General features: G+C 46.5%; 1 protein-coding gene across 1 annotated transcript in view; it reads left to right on the top strand.

The window, feature by feature from the left end:
* The first annotated feature begins 204 nt into the window (after positions 1–204).
* LOC120981078 (fatty acyl-CoA hydrolase precursor, medium chain-like) overlaps positions 205–18350 on the top strand; it is a 30771-nt gene continuing 12625 nt past the window's right edge. Inside the window, exons 1-7 of the mRNA XM_040410558.1 lie at positions 205–265; positions 4506–4710; positions 4798–4936; positions 5105–5238; positions 5429–5582; positions 5667–5780; positions 9563–9616. Of these exons, the coding sequence (XP_040266492.1) occupies positions 205–265; positions 4506–4710; positions 4798–4936; positions 5105–5238; positions 5429–5582; positions 5667–5780; positions 9563–9616 (861 nt within the window). The remainder of the gene's footprint in view (positions 266–4505; positions 4711–4797; positions 4937–5104; positions 5239–5428; positions 5583–5666; positions 5781–9562; positions 9617–18350) is intronic.

The raw sequence follows: 18350 nt of genomic DNA, 5'->3' as shown, positions 1-18350 counted from the left end.
TAATTTCATGTTGTCAGACCAAAGTCGCGGCACGATCCTGTTCTCATAGATGATACTTCTCCGCACCTACGGATACAGGCTGGTCCATCCCACCGTGATTGACACCCCCAGCAGCCAATCACAAGACTAGGGCTGGCTCTGCCCCTCCTCAAAGCACTCATCCCAGGTAACGGCTTTATTCAGAGCTCTGCACATTCTACACCGATGGAGGCTCTGATGAGGGTAGTTGTGCTGTGCATCCTAACTCTGGGGGTCCTGGCATCAGGTGAGGAGACATTACAATGAGGGGGCACTGAGGGTGCAGGAACATTACACCGGAGAGAACACAGACGGTTAATTGTTTCATAATGACACATTACAATGAGAGCAGGAAGAGCGGCAGAAGTGGTTGTTAGGGTCCTCTCTCTCCTGTAGAGTGTAAGCTCTTATGGTCAGCGGGGTCCTCTCTGTCCTGTAGAGTGTAAGCTCTTGTGGTCAGTAGGGTCCTCTCTGTCCTGTAGAGTATAAGCTTTTGTGGTCAGCGGGGTCCTCTCTCTACTGTAGAGTGTAAGCTCTTATGGTCTCTCCTGTAGAGTGTAAGCTCTTATGGTCAGCGTCCTCTCTCTCCTGTAGAGTGTAAGCTCTTATGGTCAGCGTCCTCTCTCTCCTGTAGAGTGTAAACTCTTATGGTCAGTGTGGTCCTCTTTCCTGTAGAGTGTAAGCTCTTATGGTCAGTGTGGTCCTCTTTCCTGTAGAGTGTAAGCTCCAAGGGTCAGTAAGGTTTTCCCATCTTTTGCAGTACGATCAGATGTTGGTGACTCTGGCTGTACAGCTCTATGGACTATGTTAGTGCTATCTAACTAGAGGTGTAACATTGTCCCCGGGGCCCTTGGTGACAGGCTGCTGACACTGCTTATAAAGGTTGATGAGGGTTCAGCAGTGATGTCTCCCGCTCCAGGTCACCCCTCAAGTCCATGGACTTTGGATGAGGATTTCTCATGTGATGAACGGTCTCGCATTGTTCGGAAATCTCACAAAACCCCCTTCTGTGTATATTTAATTTTAGAGCTTGTTACATTGTATCCACTGAAGAGAATGTAATCTTTACTGATGACAAATTACTTAACCCCTTCCCTGCCACAGCCCAGATCTCTTGCTAATATCCCCGTCCACCTTAACAGATTTTATAAGGTGAGCTCAGCCACCACCTGCGGGGTCTTTGGGGTCTTATTGGGGGGGTCGTAGTCAGGTGGTCTTCCTCCTGTGTCGCAGAGGCGTTGGGTGATTGTATAGTGAGGTGGAGCATACTACATTGTATTCTGGCTGGTCACGACTGAGGCCACTGGGTGCACAGACCTGTTCTCGGATCCCATACAGGATAACGTCGCTCCTTCTGTAAATGATCTACGGGGAGCTGAGACCATATAAAGGACGGTAGATATAGAAAGTCAAATTGCAGCGCTCACCTGCGTAACGTATCGGAGGCACGGATATGGCCGGGACAGTTTTGCAATCTTTTCATAATTTTGAATGGTGCGATGCTTTCACATGGATTACAGCTGATGTGGTCTCATTATATACGAATATTCCTCATAATTTGGCGATCTCTGCCCTCAAATGGTTTTTTGGGAAGTTATAGCAACTATACGGTAGAGCTGCAAGATTCCATCTGTATTTCAGTCAATTTTAAATTAAATTTAAAAAAATTATGTTTGATTGCAGTTATTTTCTCCAGGTCTCCGGTGTTTCTATGGGGCGAAATTTTCCCCGTCCATAGAGAAGATTTTTGTTTGATATTATTAATAATCCCTTCTTTCCTAACATAAGGTGTTATGGACATTATATCGATGACCTGCTCTGTGTATGGTCAGATGATACAGCGGACACCACTTTTTGGAGATTATCTTGATGGCAACTTGGATTAATTCTACACCCTGATCCATTTACAATTGCATTTTTGGATCTGCGTTTATATGTAGATGGTGCAAAAACAAAGGATTCCTCTGTTACTTACAGAAAAGAAACCGCGGGGATCCCCACACTGCTAGCAAATGTCATCCTACACATGTAACGAAAAATATACCAAAAGGAGAAATGGTGAGAGCGCGACGTAATCGCTCCACCACCCAATCTCTCGCTGAAGAGGCGGCTGCTATCAGCTCTAGGTTACACTCCAGGCTATACACTACACCGTCCATTAGGAAAGCCGGACAATCGGCGTTAACATCAGATAGAAATAGACTGGAGAACCTGTTACCGAAACAAATACCCAAGAAAAAATGAAATCCGTTACTTTTACCACACAGGGCCCAGTGGCGGATCCAGAGTCTGGTCTTGGGAGAGGCACTTCCCGGGCAATAGGAGATTATGGGGCCCCTGTGTCCCCGCCCACCATCAAGCCACACCCACACAGCCCCACCCATATATCGCGCTCATACCTCTTACATCCAGTGACGTCTCCTTTGATGTAGATGTTCTCTGTCCTCATCTTCTCCATTCAGACCAGACCACCATGATGATTTTTTTCAGCCATCTCTCATCTCTGCAGAGTTTGACAAACATCTTAGTTTCCTACTTTTCCTCCCACCTTCTCAACATCCCATCATGCACCCCCAATACTGAGACGCTGTGCCCCCCAAAACTATACTGCAGAAACAGATAAACCCCCTGAAAATACTAGTTACACACAGATAGCCCCCCCTTCAATAATTATTGGAACCCAATGCTCTAAAAAATAACTGCACCCAGCAAATAGTGCCCCTGACACTAATAGGTTAACCATAATGTCCCCCAAAAATAACTGTGCTAAGCTGATACGGTGCCAAGGTGCCCCCACAGTAATAGTGCTCCCCAAAATCCCACCAATAGTAAAAATTCTGTGCCAGAGTGCACTTAGTTGCTAAGGTTGCTAAGGTGCCCATAGTGCCCCTATGATTTCTGCCAGTATAAAATACTCCTATATAGTGCCCCCAGAAGATGCCTCTATAGTGCTCCTCCTTGTCCTATATAGTGCCCCCAGAAAATGCCCCCATAGTGCTCCTCCCCCGTCCCCATAGTGCCCCCAGAAGATGCCCCCATAGTGCTTCTCCACCTTCCCCATAGTGCCCTTCATAATGTGGCAGTATACAATGCCCCTATAGACTGCCCCACATAGATGCCCTCATAATGCTTCTCTCCCCCCTTCCCCATAGTGGCACCAAAATGAGTGCCAGTATTAAATGCCCCTATATAATGCCCCCATAGTGATCTTTCCCCCCCTTCTCCATAGAGCACCCCCCCATAATGTGCCAGTATATAGGGCCCCCATTAGATGCCCCATAGTGCTCCCCCCAATAATGTGCCAGTACATAGGGCCCCACCCCCCTTCTTGCCATACTGTACTAAAAATAATTAAAACACTAAACACTTATACTTACCTCCATGACACTGCGATGTGATGCAGGCCTCTTCCGGCCTGTGTCCCGCTCTGTACGGCTCAGGCGGCGCGATGACGTCACCAGTGTCACCTGCACCGGCCTCTGATAGTCCTCTTCCCTGCCCCGCACCTACTTTGGGTCATAGGATCAGTCCCAGCCTTTTTTTGTGACCGCCCAAAAGCCAAACCAGTGTGGCTTTCATATCAGGGTAGCTATAAATGCGGCCACAGAAAATGCACATGATGTGAACATATGTCCTTTAGTCAAACAGTCACGTCCACAGTGAATGGCAGAAGTCACAGAATAAAACAATTAAATAACTGCAACGCTGAGTTTGCGGTTTATTTAATCACATGTGTTGAATGCTCTATGCAATATATAGGATGTACCACCAAACAGATTAAATCCAGAATCCGGAGACATTTATCTGACATACCTCACTATCCAACACGCAATGTTTCTTCTGCCACTTTGCACTTATCCCGTTGTACAGAAGGGTAATACAAAAAGTTTTACAGTTCAGAACTTGGTAGTTACTTCCCCACAGGAATAAACAATAAACATGACTTGATTTCACAGTATCAATGAATATGTAACGGTTTTTTGTTTTTCTGCACATGTTGGATTTGTCATTCCGTGTTTTGTGATTCGCCCACACCTGATCATCATGTGATGTTGTTTCTATACATGTGATTGGAGGATGTGTATTTATATGGGAGAGTCACAGACGGCACTTTATATCACGAGTAAGGATCGTTAACTTGAAATACGAAACGATACAATTTAGCATCTGTCTTGTTTTGTATGGATTTTACTGCATCGAATAAAGGATATCCTTTTATCAGAAGCTGGACTCCTCTACTTTTCACTATACACATATAAAGGCCTGTAGAGCGGAGGGTGTCAGGCTGATAATGTACAGCCGGGGGTGCTGTTATTGGAAACAGTCAGTAAGCCAGAACACCTACCCCCCAAAACTCAGCTCCTATAATGCCAAATCACCAGAGCCAGCAGTGAGCAGAGGCTGAATGAGCAGGGGATGCCGGAAGCTTGTACTATAAGGCAGGCACTTTTCTGCATGCAGTAATCTACTGCTTTCTGTGACTTTAGCGCAGGCGGATGACCAACCTCAAGTGGAAACACGGTACGGCAAATTGCGGGGGAAGACCACGTCTGCAAAGGGAACAGACAGGACTGTCCACACCTTCTATGGAGTCCCCTTCGCCAAACCTCCAGTTGGTTCATTGAGATTTGCCGCCCCAGAACCCCCCACAGCATGGAGCTCAGTGAGGGAGGCCTCAGACTATGCTCCAATGTAAGTGGACATGGAGGTTGGTGGCAGTGCTCAGCACACATTCATACTGTATCGTCACGTGAAGTGCACGTATTTTATATATTACAGATGTCTACAGAATGTTGACATATTGGAGCAGTTAGCAAAGGCATTTAAAGCAAAGATCACCATACCTCCAGCGTCTGAGGACTGCCTATATCTGAACATCTTCACCCCAGAAGATCGAGTGAAGGAGAAGATGCTGCCTGTGAGTGTTTTGTGTACTTACCTGCATATAAAACGGTGAATTCAGACCTCATGGTTGTGGGGTTGACACCGTGCCCATGGCAGTTCCCTTATGGTGTTGATGTTAGTTTTAGGACACAGTCATTCCATTTTTTCTGACGAGTAATAGACGCTTTCTCTCCTTGTGCAGGTCATGGTGTCCATACATGGAGGAGGTCTGATAATGGGGGGATCCATGATGTTTGAGGGTTCTGTATTAAGCGCCTATGAAAACGTTGTAGTTGTATCCATCCAGTACCGGCTGGGGCTGCTCGGCTTCATGAGGTAATCAATACGGTTTCTGTGACTCTCATGCTTGTACATACAAGGCCACATGCTGACACCTGCTTTGCACAATGCTCGACTCAGAGTCCAGGTTTGAGGTCTTTTTGCACCACATCTGCTATGAATGACGCCCCAATATATCACATCACCCCAGTAAAGGTAACATGAATTACGTGTTTCTTCATCCTAGCACTGGAGATGATAAAGCTCCTGGGAACTATGGCTTCTTGGACCAGGTTCAAGCTCTTCGGTGGGTTCAGGAGAACATTGCAGATTTCGGAGGTGACCCCAACTCTGTGACTATATTTGGGGAGTCTGCGGGGGGACTCAGCGTCTCTGCACTGGTGAGTTGTGGTGAGGCTGATATTTGGGTCCTGATATTGGATAAGTGCACTCCTAATCTCCTGCTGTGTATCTGCTATATCCAGGTGGCGTCTCCCTTGGCAAAGGGCTTATTCCACAGAGCTATTGCCGAGAGTGGGGTAGCCATAATGCCGGGTTTGGTGGCCACGTCTACTGAAGAAGTTGTGTTCATCAGAAATGTAAGTGAGAGAGTGAGGCCGTGGACCGCAGAATATGGGCAGAACACAAGAGGGTTAATACACAGACATAATAATAATCATAATAATAAAATGTATTTATATAGCGCCACAATATTCCGCAGCGCTTTACAAGTTCATAGGTTTCATGTACAAAACAAAAATAACTGGATAGTATGCAACTGAAACACTAGGAGTCAGGGCCCTGCTCGCAAGAGCTTACAATCTATGAGGAATTGGGGGTGACACATAAGGTAGTTGTTTGTGATAAGTAGGATTTGAGCAATTATTGAACTGACAGGAGTGGTGCCGGCCAATCTGCTTTGGGACTACTAGAGGATAGAGTTTAGGCCAGAGGAGTTGGTGGGGGGAGGTTTAGTCGGGGAATAGTCAGTTTAGGTAGCTTGATAAGCCTGCCTGAAAAGATGTGTTTTTAAGGCACGTTTGAAGGTGGAAAAGTTGTGGATTGACCTAGTATTCCGGGACAGAGAATTCCAGAGAGTAGGTGCAGCTCGAGAAAAGTCTTGAAGACGGGAGTGAGAGGTACGAATTATGGAGGTTATTAATCTTAGGTCACTAACAGACCGGAGAGCATGAGTAGGGTGGTAGATGGAGATGAGGGAGGAGATGTATGGAGGTGCAGCACTGTGGAGAGCAAGAGTAGAGTGGTAGATGGAGATGAGGGAGGAGATGTATGGAGGTGCAGCACTGTGGAGAGCAGGAGTAGGGGGGTAGATGGAGATGAGGGAGGAGATGTATAGAGGTGCAGCACTGTGGAGAGCAGGAGTAGGGTGGTAGATGGAGATGAGGGAGGAGATGTATGGAGGTGCAGCACTGTGGAGAGCAGGAGTAGGGTGGTAGATGGAGATGAGGGAGGAGATGTATGGAGGTGCAGCACTGTGGAGAGCAAGAGTAGGGTGGTAGATGGAGATGAGGGAGGAGATGTATGGAGGGGCAGCACTGTGGAGAGCAGGAGTAGGGTGGTAGATGGAGATGAGGGAGGAGATGTATGGAGGTGCAGCACTGTGGAGAGCAGGAGTAGGGTGGTAGATGGAGATGAGGGAGGAGATGTATGGAGGTGCAGCACTGTGGAGAGCAGGAGTAGGGTGGTAGATGGAGATGAGGGAGGAGATGTATGGAGGTGCAGCACTGTGGAGAGCTTTGTGGGTGAGGGTGAGAAGTTTGAACTGTATTCTGTGGTGGATGGGCAACCAGTGAAGTGACTGGCACAGATAAGTGGCATCAGTGTACCGGTTGGATGGATAGATGAGCCTGGCTGCAACATTTAGAACAGACTGAAGGGGGGAGAGTTTAGTGAGAGGGAGACCGATTAGTAGTGCATTGCAGTAGTCAAGATGAGAATGAATCTAGGCAACAACAAGAGTTTTTGCCGTTTCCACCGTAAGAAAAGGGCGGATTCTGGCAATATTCTTGAGGTGCAGATGACAAGAGCATGTAAGTGATTGAATATGGGGAACAAAGAAGAGATCGGAGTCAAATGTGGATCCAAGACAGCGGGCATGTTGCACAGGAGTTATGATAGTGCTGCAGACTGAAATTGAGATATCAAGTTTAGGTGACACAGGTCGTGTCAAGAGATGGTTTCTTTAGTAGTGGAGTTATAATAGAGTGTTTGAAAGAGGAGGGAAAGATACCAGAAGAGAGAGAGAGAGAGGTTAAACATTGTAGTTAGGTGAGTGATGACAGCCAGAGAGAGGGACTGGAGGAGGTGAGATGGAATAGGATCACTGCTACAGGTCGTGGGTTGAGAAGAAGAAAGAAGCCTGGAAACTTCTTCCTCTGTTATAGGGTCAAAAAAGGAGAGAGAGCATGTGGAGGAATTGGAGGGAGGAGGATTGAAATTATTTGGGGACTGGGAGATTATTTCCTGCCGGATACTGCCAATCTTGTCTCTGAAGTAAGTGGCCATGCCATCAGAGCAGAGGTCAGTGACAGGTTCAGGAACTTTAGAGCTTAGAAGGGAGTGAAAAGTGTCAAAAAGTCGTTTTGGGTTATTTGAGAGTGAGGAGATGAGAGGTGAAGTACTTTTGTTTGGCAATGTTGAGAGCCGAATTGTATGTTTTGGGCATAAATTTATAATGGAGGAAGTCTGCTGGTATTCACGACTTTGTCCATAAGCGTTCTGCACATCTGGAGCAGCGCTGGAGAAAGCGTGTTTCAGGTGTGTGCCAGGGCTGCCGTGTTCTGTGTCGAGAGGGTCGGATTGATATTGGAGCAACTTCATCTAGGGTGGTTTTGAGGGTCTGGTTGTAATGATTGGCAGCCAAGTCTGGACAGGGGAGGGAAGTGATTGGGGTAAGAGCTAGTTGCAGGGTGTTAATAAGTTGCTGGCAGTTAATGGTGTGTAGGTTTCTGTAAGTGTGAAAAGTAGGATTGTCATGAGAAAAGTGAGAGGTCTTTATGGTAAATGAAAGAAGATTGTGGTCAGAAAGTGGGAAGGATAAGTTACTAAAGTTTGAGACTGAGCCGTGACGGAAGAAGACCAGATCAAGTATACTGCCCTGTTCATGCGTATTAGAGGAAGTGAGTTGTGATAGGCCAAGAGAGGAGGTAAAAGAAAGAAAGTGAGCGACTGATGGGGAGATGGGATCATCAATGGGGATATTAAAATCACCCATAATAAGAGTTGGTGATTCAGAAGAGAGGAAGTGAGGAAGCCAAGCTGCAAAGTGATCCAGAAATTGGTGGGGGGAGCCTGGGGGACGATGGACAACTGCAACTCTCAGGGGGAATGGATGGAAGAGTCTGATAGTGTGAACCTCAAAAGAGGGGAATGTGAGAGAGGGTACAGGGGGAATGACCTGAAATGTGCACTGTGGAGAAAGTAGTATGCCTGCTCCTCCACCGTGCCTGTCATCAGGTCTGGGGGTATGGGAGAAGTGAAGTCCACCATAGGATAGGGCAGCAGGGGATGCAGTGTCCGAGGGGTGAAGCCAGGTTTCTGTAAGGGCTAGCGAGTTCAGAGAGCGAGAGAGGAAGAAATCATGGATTGTGGGGAGTTTGTTACGAACCGACCGTGCGTTCCAGAGTGCGCAGTTAAAAGAGACTGGAGAGGACGTGCAGTGAACATTAATCCGATTGTTGGGGTTTCTGTGTGTGGCAGAGGAGAAGTTAGCAACAGAGGAAGGGCCAGGGTTTGGTGAAATATCCCCTGCAGCTAGTAGCAGGAGAACAGAAAGAGGCAGCAAGTGGGTGAGAGATTTACATTGGTGTTTTGTATGCTGCATCATGGAGGAAGATGGGTCAGTGTAAAGTATGAGGGTGTAAAGTGTATGGGAACTGAACAAGGGTGAGGGAAGGAGGGACTGATGTGGAGAGAAGGGACAGAGGGGGGATGGTGTGGATGAATGTGAAAGTAGAAGCCATAGTGATGAGAAGAGCAGCCAGAGCCTGAGTGAGACAATATTGTAGCAGACCTGTGCTGTGTGTAACTGGGTCTGAGTAGTGCACAGCGTCTCCGTCTCCTGTCCAACTGCCATGATTAACTGCCAAGCGCTTAGGCAATATGGAGCTTTGGCAGAGATGGTGCTTTTGGCTTGTGCTGACCCCCGCGAGTGCTTCCAGACATAGCCCCACAACATGATTACATGGGGGGGGGGGGGGGGGGGGGGCAGGGACAGGATCATCGCACTACTCTCCTGAAACACTCTGTGCTGCTTGTGTGGCTAGACAACATTTCCTACAGCCCAGTGTATTTTGTGTGCACATATAGCTGAATATCCGGAGTTCCTCCCATAATCAGATTTTATGCTTCACCTTTGCAGATTGTGGCCAATATGTCGGGCTGCGGTGTGGACACACTGTTGGACTGTCTGAAGGTGAAGAGACAAATAGTAGTGTAGAAGCAGCACTGTGCGGTCTCAGGATAATGCGTCTATGTCAATGCAGCAGCCTAACCGTAGGCCCTTGATCCATCAGGCCAAATCGTATACGTGTAGAAAAGAAGATGGCTTCGGCAGCATTCCGCAATATCAAAAATACTTTAATCGTACCTCCAGACACAGATGGCAACGAACGTTTCGACTGTGTAACAGTCTTTGTCAAGCCTAATGACACAAAATCTGATAGGCATATATATACCCCCCTCATATAAAATACACACCCCGTTACATCATTAGTGCAGATCACTACACAATAGGATACACATGTTCATACTTTAACTCACAGCTAACGACATGTCCAACGAACTCGTGTAGTTCTCCTCGGCGTTCCCTTATCTGTAATGCGCAGTCGCGTCTCAACCCATCTAAAACCCGGAAGTATCATACGTCGCCATGGCGCCCAGAGGCGCACGTGTCTCTAGCCAATGAGCTGCCAGAGGGCCTCACTGACGTCACAGACTGCGCGTCAACCTCGTAACACTCACCCAAGAGCGCACATCCGTGCGTCGATGGCGTGGGTCACATGAGGTACGCAGCCAGTAACAACATCGCGCAGGTACCGGCGCCATGACAACGAAGACGCCACGATCCACGCTGCTTACTGTGGAGTAAATATGTGCTATCCGTATCCAAAATGAACTGGTTTGTGCAACATATAGACAACACAGATAATAGCCCGATTACAGAGGGACATCAAGCCGGACTGTACATATTCATGATCATAACAGGTATAGGGCAAAAACATATCATAGCAAGTACAGATAGCAATACAAACAGTGTATCCCATGTATACTTCACATATGGATCATCATCATAGCACTTTGACATATAAATTTGGGGACCAATCCCCCGGTGGATGCGCTACATATAGGTTAAAATCATAATGTCCCTATACTAAGAGGACAAAACAATGACACACATCAATCGATGGATGAGACATTGAACTCTAGATTCAAACCAAAGGGTTGAAGGGACCTAAGGGTATGGATCCATTTAAGTTCCTTTTTCCTCAGGATTCCCTTCCTGTCCCCACCCCTTCTCAAATATCCCACGCTATCAATAGCCCGAAATCTCAATTGATTGATAGAATGTTTGCAATCAATGAAGTGTTTGGCAACCGGTTTGTCGAGTGCACCTGTTCTTATTGTACTTTTATGTTTATTAATTCTTTCCCTCAATTCCATCGTAGTCTCACCCACATAGATCAAGCTACATGGGCACTGTATCATGTAAACCACATCTGTGGACTTACATGTATAGTGACCCTTGATTTTGAACCGTTTACCACTATAGGGATGTGTAAAACCGTCGCCTTTCATGATGCCACCACAGTTGCAACAGGAAAGGCAAGGGAAATTACCATTCCTCATTGGTGCTAGTCTTTTCTGTCTTTCGATGTCCTTACCCCCTATATCCGCTTTCACCAATCTATCCCGTAGGTTGGGGCTCCGTTTGTATGCCATCATTGGGGGAACTGAAAATTCAGTGACTGTAGGCAATCCTTTCTGCAGGATCTGCCATTCCTGACGTAGGATGGTGGCTATATTGCCGCTATCACTCCCAAAGATGGATACAAATGGAATTCGGGGGGTCTCATGTTTCTGTGGTTTCTTTACCAAAGTGGAACAACGTTCCATAGATGTAATCCTATGCTTGGTACGGTTAATCAATTTGGTGGGATAACCTCTCTTACTAAACTTATCGCACATCTCATCAACTCTGAATTCAAAGAGGGTGTCATCTGATACGATGCGACGTACTCTAAGTAATTGACTCCACGGAAGGGAGCTTACCATATTCTGAGGGTGACTACTGTCATACATTAACAAGGTGTTCTTGTCTGTAGGTTTTTGGAAGAGATCAGTACAGATCCTTCCATTGAGCACCTGAACTCGGACGTCAAGGAACTGCAGCTCACGGGCAGAATGCATCACGGTGAACTGCAGGTCCCGGACCCCAGAGTTCAGGTGCGCATGGAACTCATCCAACTCAGGCACAGTCCCCGTCCAAATCAAGAAAATGTCGTCGATGTAGCGCCACCAGCACAGGACTCTCTCAAAAAATGTGGAGTGATACACCAGCCGATCCTCCACCTCCGCCATGAAGATGTTTGCGTAGGTGGGGGCCACATTGGACCCCATCGCCACACCCCGCTTTTGCTGGTAGAAGGTGTCCCCGAAGAGAAAATAATTCCTCCTCAGGACCACCTCCAGGAGGGCGAGGATCAGCCGGCGCGCCCCAGGAGAGAGCCCTGTGCCGGCCAGGGCCACATCGACGACATTTAGAACATAAGAGTGATCAATGGATGTATACAGGGATACAACATCAAAACTCACAAGCAAAAACTCCGCCGGCAAATCAAGTGAATTCAGCTTTGTCAAGAAATGGCCAGTATCACTGATATAGGAGGGAGCCGTGGTCGCGTGGATCCGCAACACTTTGTCCAAAAAGATGGATACAGGATTAAAGATGGAACCCCTGCCCGACACTATAGGTCGGCCAGGGGGATCCACAAGACTCTTGTGGATCTTTGGTAATACATATATCACAGGGGTGATCGGATGGCTCACCCGCAGAAAGCTGTTTAGTTCATCGTCAATGACTCCTTGACTAAGAGCCTCATCCAATAACACCCCTATGATATCTGCTATGTCCCACCTCGGATCCTTGCCCAACATCTCATAGACATTAATATCTCCTACCTGTCTTTTGATCTCATCAATATATTTACAGGTGTCCATCACGACCACGGCGCCCCCCTTGTCAGCTGGCTTGATCGTCAATTGCTTGTTGTGTTCCAGTTCAAGAACAGCCCGCCTCTCATCTTGAGATAGGTTGTGTTTGAACTGGTGGGTTCCCTCCACCCTCAATTGCTCGATCCGTTTCCTGACAAAGCTGATGTAGGTTTCAATCACATGGTTGTTTTGCGGTGGAGTAAAGTGACTTTTATTGCGTAAATCGAAGTTTTTGCACATTAAGGTATCAGTGGAAACATCAAGTTGACTAATAGGTACATCAATATTTCTAACTGAAAAAAAAGCCTTCAGTCTCAAGCGTCTAAAGAACTTTTGTAAGTCGAGCTCAAACTCGAACCAGTCCCTTGATGTTGTAGGGCAGAATGTTAGGCCACGGCTTAGCACACTAATTTGTGCTTTGTCAAGCTGGAAGGAAGAGATGTTCACGACCAGGTTCATCATTTCCGCTGTCCGCGTCTCGTTACTCTCCCCTGGATATGGGTGGGGGCCTCTATCGATATTGGGGGAAGGGTTCTTGTTGGATCGGTGGTGTTTCCTACCACCCCTTCTATATCGCCCTCCCCTCTTTTTCTGCTTGGGCCTAAAAAATTAGACGCACCTGATTCGTCAGCGGAATCAGATTCCCCAGTGCTGAAGCCAAATCTGCCTTGATCAAAGCGTTTACCCCGTCTACGCCTATTAAACCTTTGTGGCTGAGATGACTGCCAGTTGTATATTTTGCCAGACTGGTAATCATCTAAGTCTCTATGCCACTTATCTCTCTTGACGTGTTCCACTTCCAACTTATGTCGTGCAATATGTTGTGTGGTCTTGTCTTTGTATACTGTAAAATCCTCAGCACTCATGAGGTCCTGGATCTGGACTTCCAACTCGGCTGTGGTTTTCCTCAGGTTGTCAACCTCTTTCTGCAAAAAGTCTATGTTTAATAACATTAATTCAAAAGAATATTGATTGTTGATAGCTTCAAAGGCTTTACAAAAATCACCATTCGTCGGGAATAAATTGGGGCGAAGATTAGATCTAAGTCCCCTAGGTATCCTCTGTTGCTTGTAATATTCCCTTAAGGTAATCAAATGTAATTCCATAGTATTCAATCTCTTGAGGTCCTGCTCTACTTTACGTTTCAGGATATCAACAGAGGGGGAGCTTAAAAATGTCACATCACATCCATCTACATTGATAAGTCGCTGTATGTCCTCATCAGTATATACATACATGTGTCTTGGCGAGGTATCCATATTCTTACTTGGACCTGGGGGACCCTCCATGATGTGTATCACCACTGCGTCCAACTCCCCAGTGCACGCCTCTCGGATCAAATGTAGAGACAAATAGTAGTGTAGAAGCAGCACTGTGCGGTCTCAGGATAATGCGTCTATGTCAATGCAGCAGCCTAACCGTAGGCCCTTGATCCATCAGGCCAAATCGTATACGTGTAGAAAAGAAGATGGCTTCGGCAGCATTCCGCAATATCAAAAATACTTTAATCGTACCTCCAGACACAGATGGCAACGAACGTTTCGACTGTGTAACAGTCTTTGTCAAGCCTAATGACACAAAATCTGATAGGCATATATATACCCCCCTCATATAAAATACACACCCCGTTACATCATTAGTGCAGATCACTACACAATAGGATACACATGTTCATACTTTAACTCACAGCTAACGACATGTCCAACGAACTCGTGTAGTTCTCCTCGGCGTTCCCTTATCTGTAATGCGCAGTCGCGTCTCAACCCATCTAAAACCCGGAAGTATCATACGTCGCCATGGCGCCCAGAGGCGCACGTGTCTCTAGCCAATGAGCTGCCAGAGGGCCTCACTGACGTCACAGACTGCGCGTCAACCTCGTAACACTCACCCAAGAGCGCACATCCGTGCGTCGATGGCGTGGGTCACATGAGGTACGCAGCCAGTAACAACATCGCGCAGGTACCGGCGCCATGACAACGAAGACGCCACGATCCACGCTGCTTACTGTGGAGTAAATATGTGCTATCCGTATCCAAAATGAACTGGTTTGTGCAACATATAGACAACACAGATAATAGCCCGATTACAGAGGGACATCAAGCCGGACTGTACATATTCATGATCATAACAGGTATAGGGCAAAAACATATCATAGCAAGTACAGATAGCAATACAAACAGTGTATCCCATGTATACTTCACATATGGATCATCATCATAGCACTTTGACATATAAATTTGGGGACCAATCCCCCGGTGGATGCGCTACATATAGGTTAAAATCATAATGTCCCTATACTAAGAGGACAAAACAATGACACACATCAATCGATGGATGAGACATTGAACTCTAGATTCAAACCAAAGGGTTGAAGGGACCTAAGGGTATGGATCCATTTAAGTTCCTTTTTCCTCAGGATTCCCTTCCTGTCCCCACCCCTTCTCAAATATCCCACGCTATCAATAGCCCGAAATCTCAATTGATTGATAGAATGTTTGCAATCAATGAAGTGTTTGGCAACCGGTTTGTCGAGTGCACCTGTTCTTATTGTACTTTTATGTTTATTAATTCTTTCCCTCAATTCCATCGTAGTCTCACCCACATAGATCAAGCTACATGGGCACTGTATCATGTAAACCACATCTGTGGACTTACATGTATAGTGACCCTTGATTTTGAACCGTTTACCACTATAGGGATGTGTAAAACCGTCGCCTTTCATGATGCCACCACAGTTGCAACAGGAAAGGCAAGGGAAATTACCATTCCTCATTGGTGCTAGTCTTTTCTGTCTTTCGATGTCCTTACCCCCTATATCCGCTTTCACCAATCTATCCCGTAGGTTGGGGCTCCGTTTGTATGCCATCATTGGGGGAACTGAAAATTCAGTGACTGTAGGCAATCCTTTCTGCAGGATCTGCCATTCCTGACGTAGGATGGTGGCTATATTGCCGCTATCACTCCCAAAGATGGATACAAATGGAATTCGGGGGGTCTCATGTTTCTGTGGTTTCTTTACCAAAGTGGAACAACGTTCCATAGATGTAATCCTATGCTTGGTACGGTTAATCAATTTGGTGGGATAACCTCTCTTACTAAACTTATCGCACATCTCATCAACTCTGAATTCAAAGAGGGTGTCATCTGATACGATGCGACGTACTCTAAGTAATTGACTCCACGGAAGGGAGCTTACCATATTCTGAGGGTGACTACTGTCATACATTAACAAGGTGTTCTTGTCTGTAGGTTTTTGGAAGAGATCAGTACAGATCCTTCCATTGAGCACCTGAACTCGGACGTCAAGGAACCGCAGCTCACGGGCAGAATGCATCACGGTGAACTGCAGGTCCCGGACCCCAGAGTTCAGGTGCGCATGGAACTCATCCAACTCAGGCACAGTCCCCGTCCAAATCAAGAAAATGTCGTCGATGTAGCGCCACCAGCACAGGACTCTCTCAAAAAATGTGGAGTGATACACCAGCCGATCCTCCACCTCCGCCATGAAGATGTTTGCGTAGGTGGGGGCCACATTGGACCCCATCGCCACACCCCGCTTTTGCTGGTAGAAGGTGTCCCCGAAGAGAAAATAATTCCTCCTCAGGACCACCTCCAGGAGGGCGAGGATCAGCCGGCGCGCCCCAGGAGAGAGCCCTGTGCCGGCCAGGGCCACATCGACGACATTTAGACCATAAGAGTGATCAATGGATGTATACAGGGATACAACATCAAAACTCACAAGCAAAAACTCCGCCGGCAAATCAAGTGAATTCAGCTTTGTCAAGAAATGGCCAGTATCACTGATATAGGAGGGAGCCGTGGTCGCGTGGATCCGCAACACTTTGTCCAAAAAGATGGATACAGGATTAAAGATGGAACCCCTGCCCGACACTATAGGTCGGCCAGGGGGATCCACAAGACTCTTGTGGATCTTTGGTAATACATATATCACAGGGGTGATCGGATGGCTCACCCGCAGAAAGCTGTTTAGTTCATCGTCAATGACTCCTTGACTAAGAGCCTCATCCAATAACACCCCTATGATATCTGCTATGTCCCACCTCGGATCCTTGCCCAACATCTCATAGACATTAATATCTCCTACCTGTCTTTTGATCTCATCAATATATTTACAGGTGTCCATCACGACCACGGCGCCCCCCTTGTCAGCTGGCTTGATCGTCAATTGCTTGTTGTGTTCCAGTTCAAGAACAGCCCGCCTCTCATCTTGAGATAGGTTGTGTTTGAACTGGTGGGTTCCCTCCACCCTCAATTGCTCGATCCGTTTCCTGACAAAGCTGATGTAGGTTTCAATCACATGGTTGTTTTGCGGTGGAGTAAAGTGACTTTTATTGCGTAAATCGAAGTTTTTGCACATTAAGGTATCAGTGGAAACATCAAGTTGACTAATAGGTACATCAATATTTCTAACTGAAAAAAAAGCCTTCAGTCTCAAGCGTCTAAAGAACTTTTGTAAGTCGAGCTCAAACTCGAACCAGTCCCTTGATGTTGTAGGGCAGAATGTTAGGCCACGGCTTAGCACACTAATTTGTGCTTTGTCAAGCTGGAAGGAAGAGATGTCCGTGAGCTGCGGTTCCTTGACGTCCGAGTTCAGGTGCTCAATGGAAGGATCTGTACTGATCTCTTCCAAAAACCTACAGACAAGAACACCTTGTTAATGTATGACAGTAGTCACCCTCAGAATATGGTAAGCTCCCTTCCGTGGAGTCAATTACTTAGAGTACGTCGCATCGTATCAGATGACACCCTCTTTGAATTCAGAGTTGATGAGATGTGCGATAAGTTTAGTAAGAGAGGTTATCCCACCAAATTGATTAACCGTACCAAGCATAGGATTACATCTATGGAACGTTGTTCCACTTTGGTAAAGAAACCACAGAAACATGAGACCCCCCGAATTCCATTTGTATCCATCTTTGGGAGTGATAGCGGCAATATAGCCACCACCCTACGTCAGGAATGGCAGATCCTGCAGAAAGGGTTGCCTACAGTCACTGAATTTTCAGTTCCCCCAATGATGGCATACAAACGGAGCCCCAACCTACGGGATAGATTGGTGAAAGCGGATATAGGGGGTAAGGACATCGAAAGACAGAAAAGACTAGCACCAATGAGGAATGGTAATTTCCCTTGCCTTTCCTGTTGCAACTGTGGTGGCATCATGAAAGGCGACGGTTTTACACATCCCTATAGTGGTAAACGGTTCAAAATCAAGGGTCACTATACATGTAAGTCCACAGATGTGGTTTACATGATACAGTGCCCATGTAGCTTGATCTATGTGGGTGAGACTACGATGGAATTGAGGGAAAGAATTAATAAACATAAAAGTACAATAAGAACAGGTGCACTCGACAAACCGGTTGCCAAACACTTCATTGATTGCAAACATTCTATCAATCAATTGAGATTTCGGGCTATTGATAGCGTGGGATATTTGAGAAGGGGTGGGGACAGGAAGGGAATCCTGAGGAAAAAGGAACTTAAATGGATCCATACCCTTAGGTCCCTTCAACCCTTTGGTTTGAATCTAGAGTTCAATGTCTCATCCATCGATTGATGTGTGTCATTGTTTTGTCCTCTTAGTATAGGGACATTATGATTTTAACCTATATGTAGCGCATCCACCGGGGGATTGGTCCCCAAATTTATATGTCAAAGTGCTATGATGATGATCCATATGTGAAGTATACATGGGATACACTGTTTGTATTGCTATCTGTACTTGCTATGATATGTTTTTGCCCTATACCTGTTATGATCATGAATATGTACAGTCCGGCTTGATGTCCCTCTGTAATCGGGCTATTATCTGTGTTGTCTATATGTTGCACAAACCAGTTCATTTTGGATACGGATAGCACATATTTACTCCACAGTAAGCAGCGTGGATCGTGGCGTCTTCGTTGTCATGG

Source organism: Bufo bufo, chromosome 10 (assembly GCF_905171765.1).
Source record: "Bufo bufo chromosome 10, aBufBuf1.1, whole genome shotgun sequence".
NCBI lineage: Eukaryota > Metazoa > Chordata > Amphibia > Anura > Bufonidae > Bufo > Bufo bufo.
The sequence above is the reverse complement of the archived record's forward strand: the minus strand, read 5'-3'. Positions and strand labels throughout refer to the sequence as shown.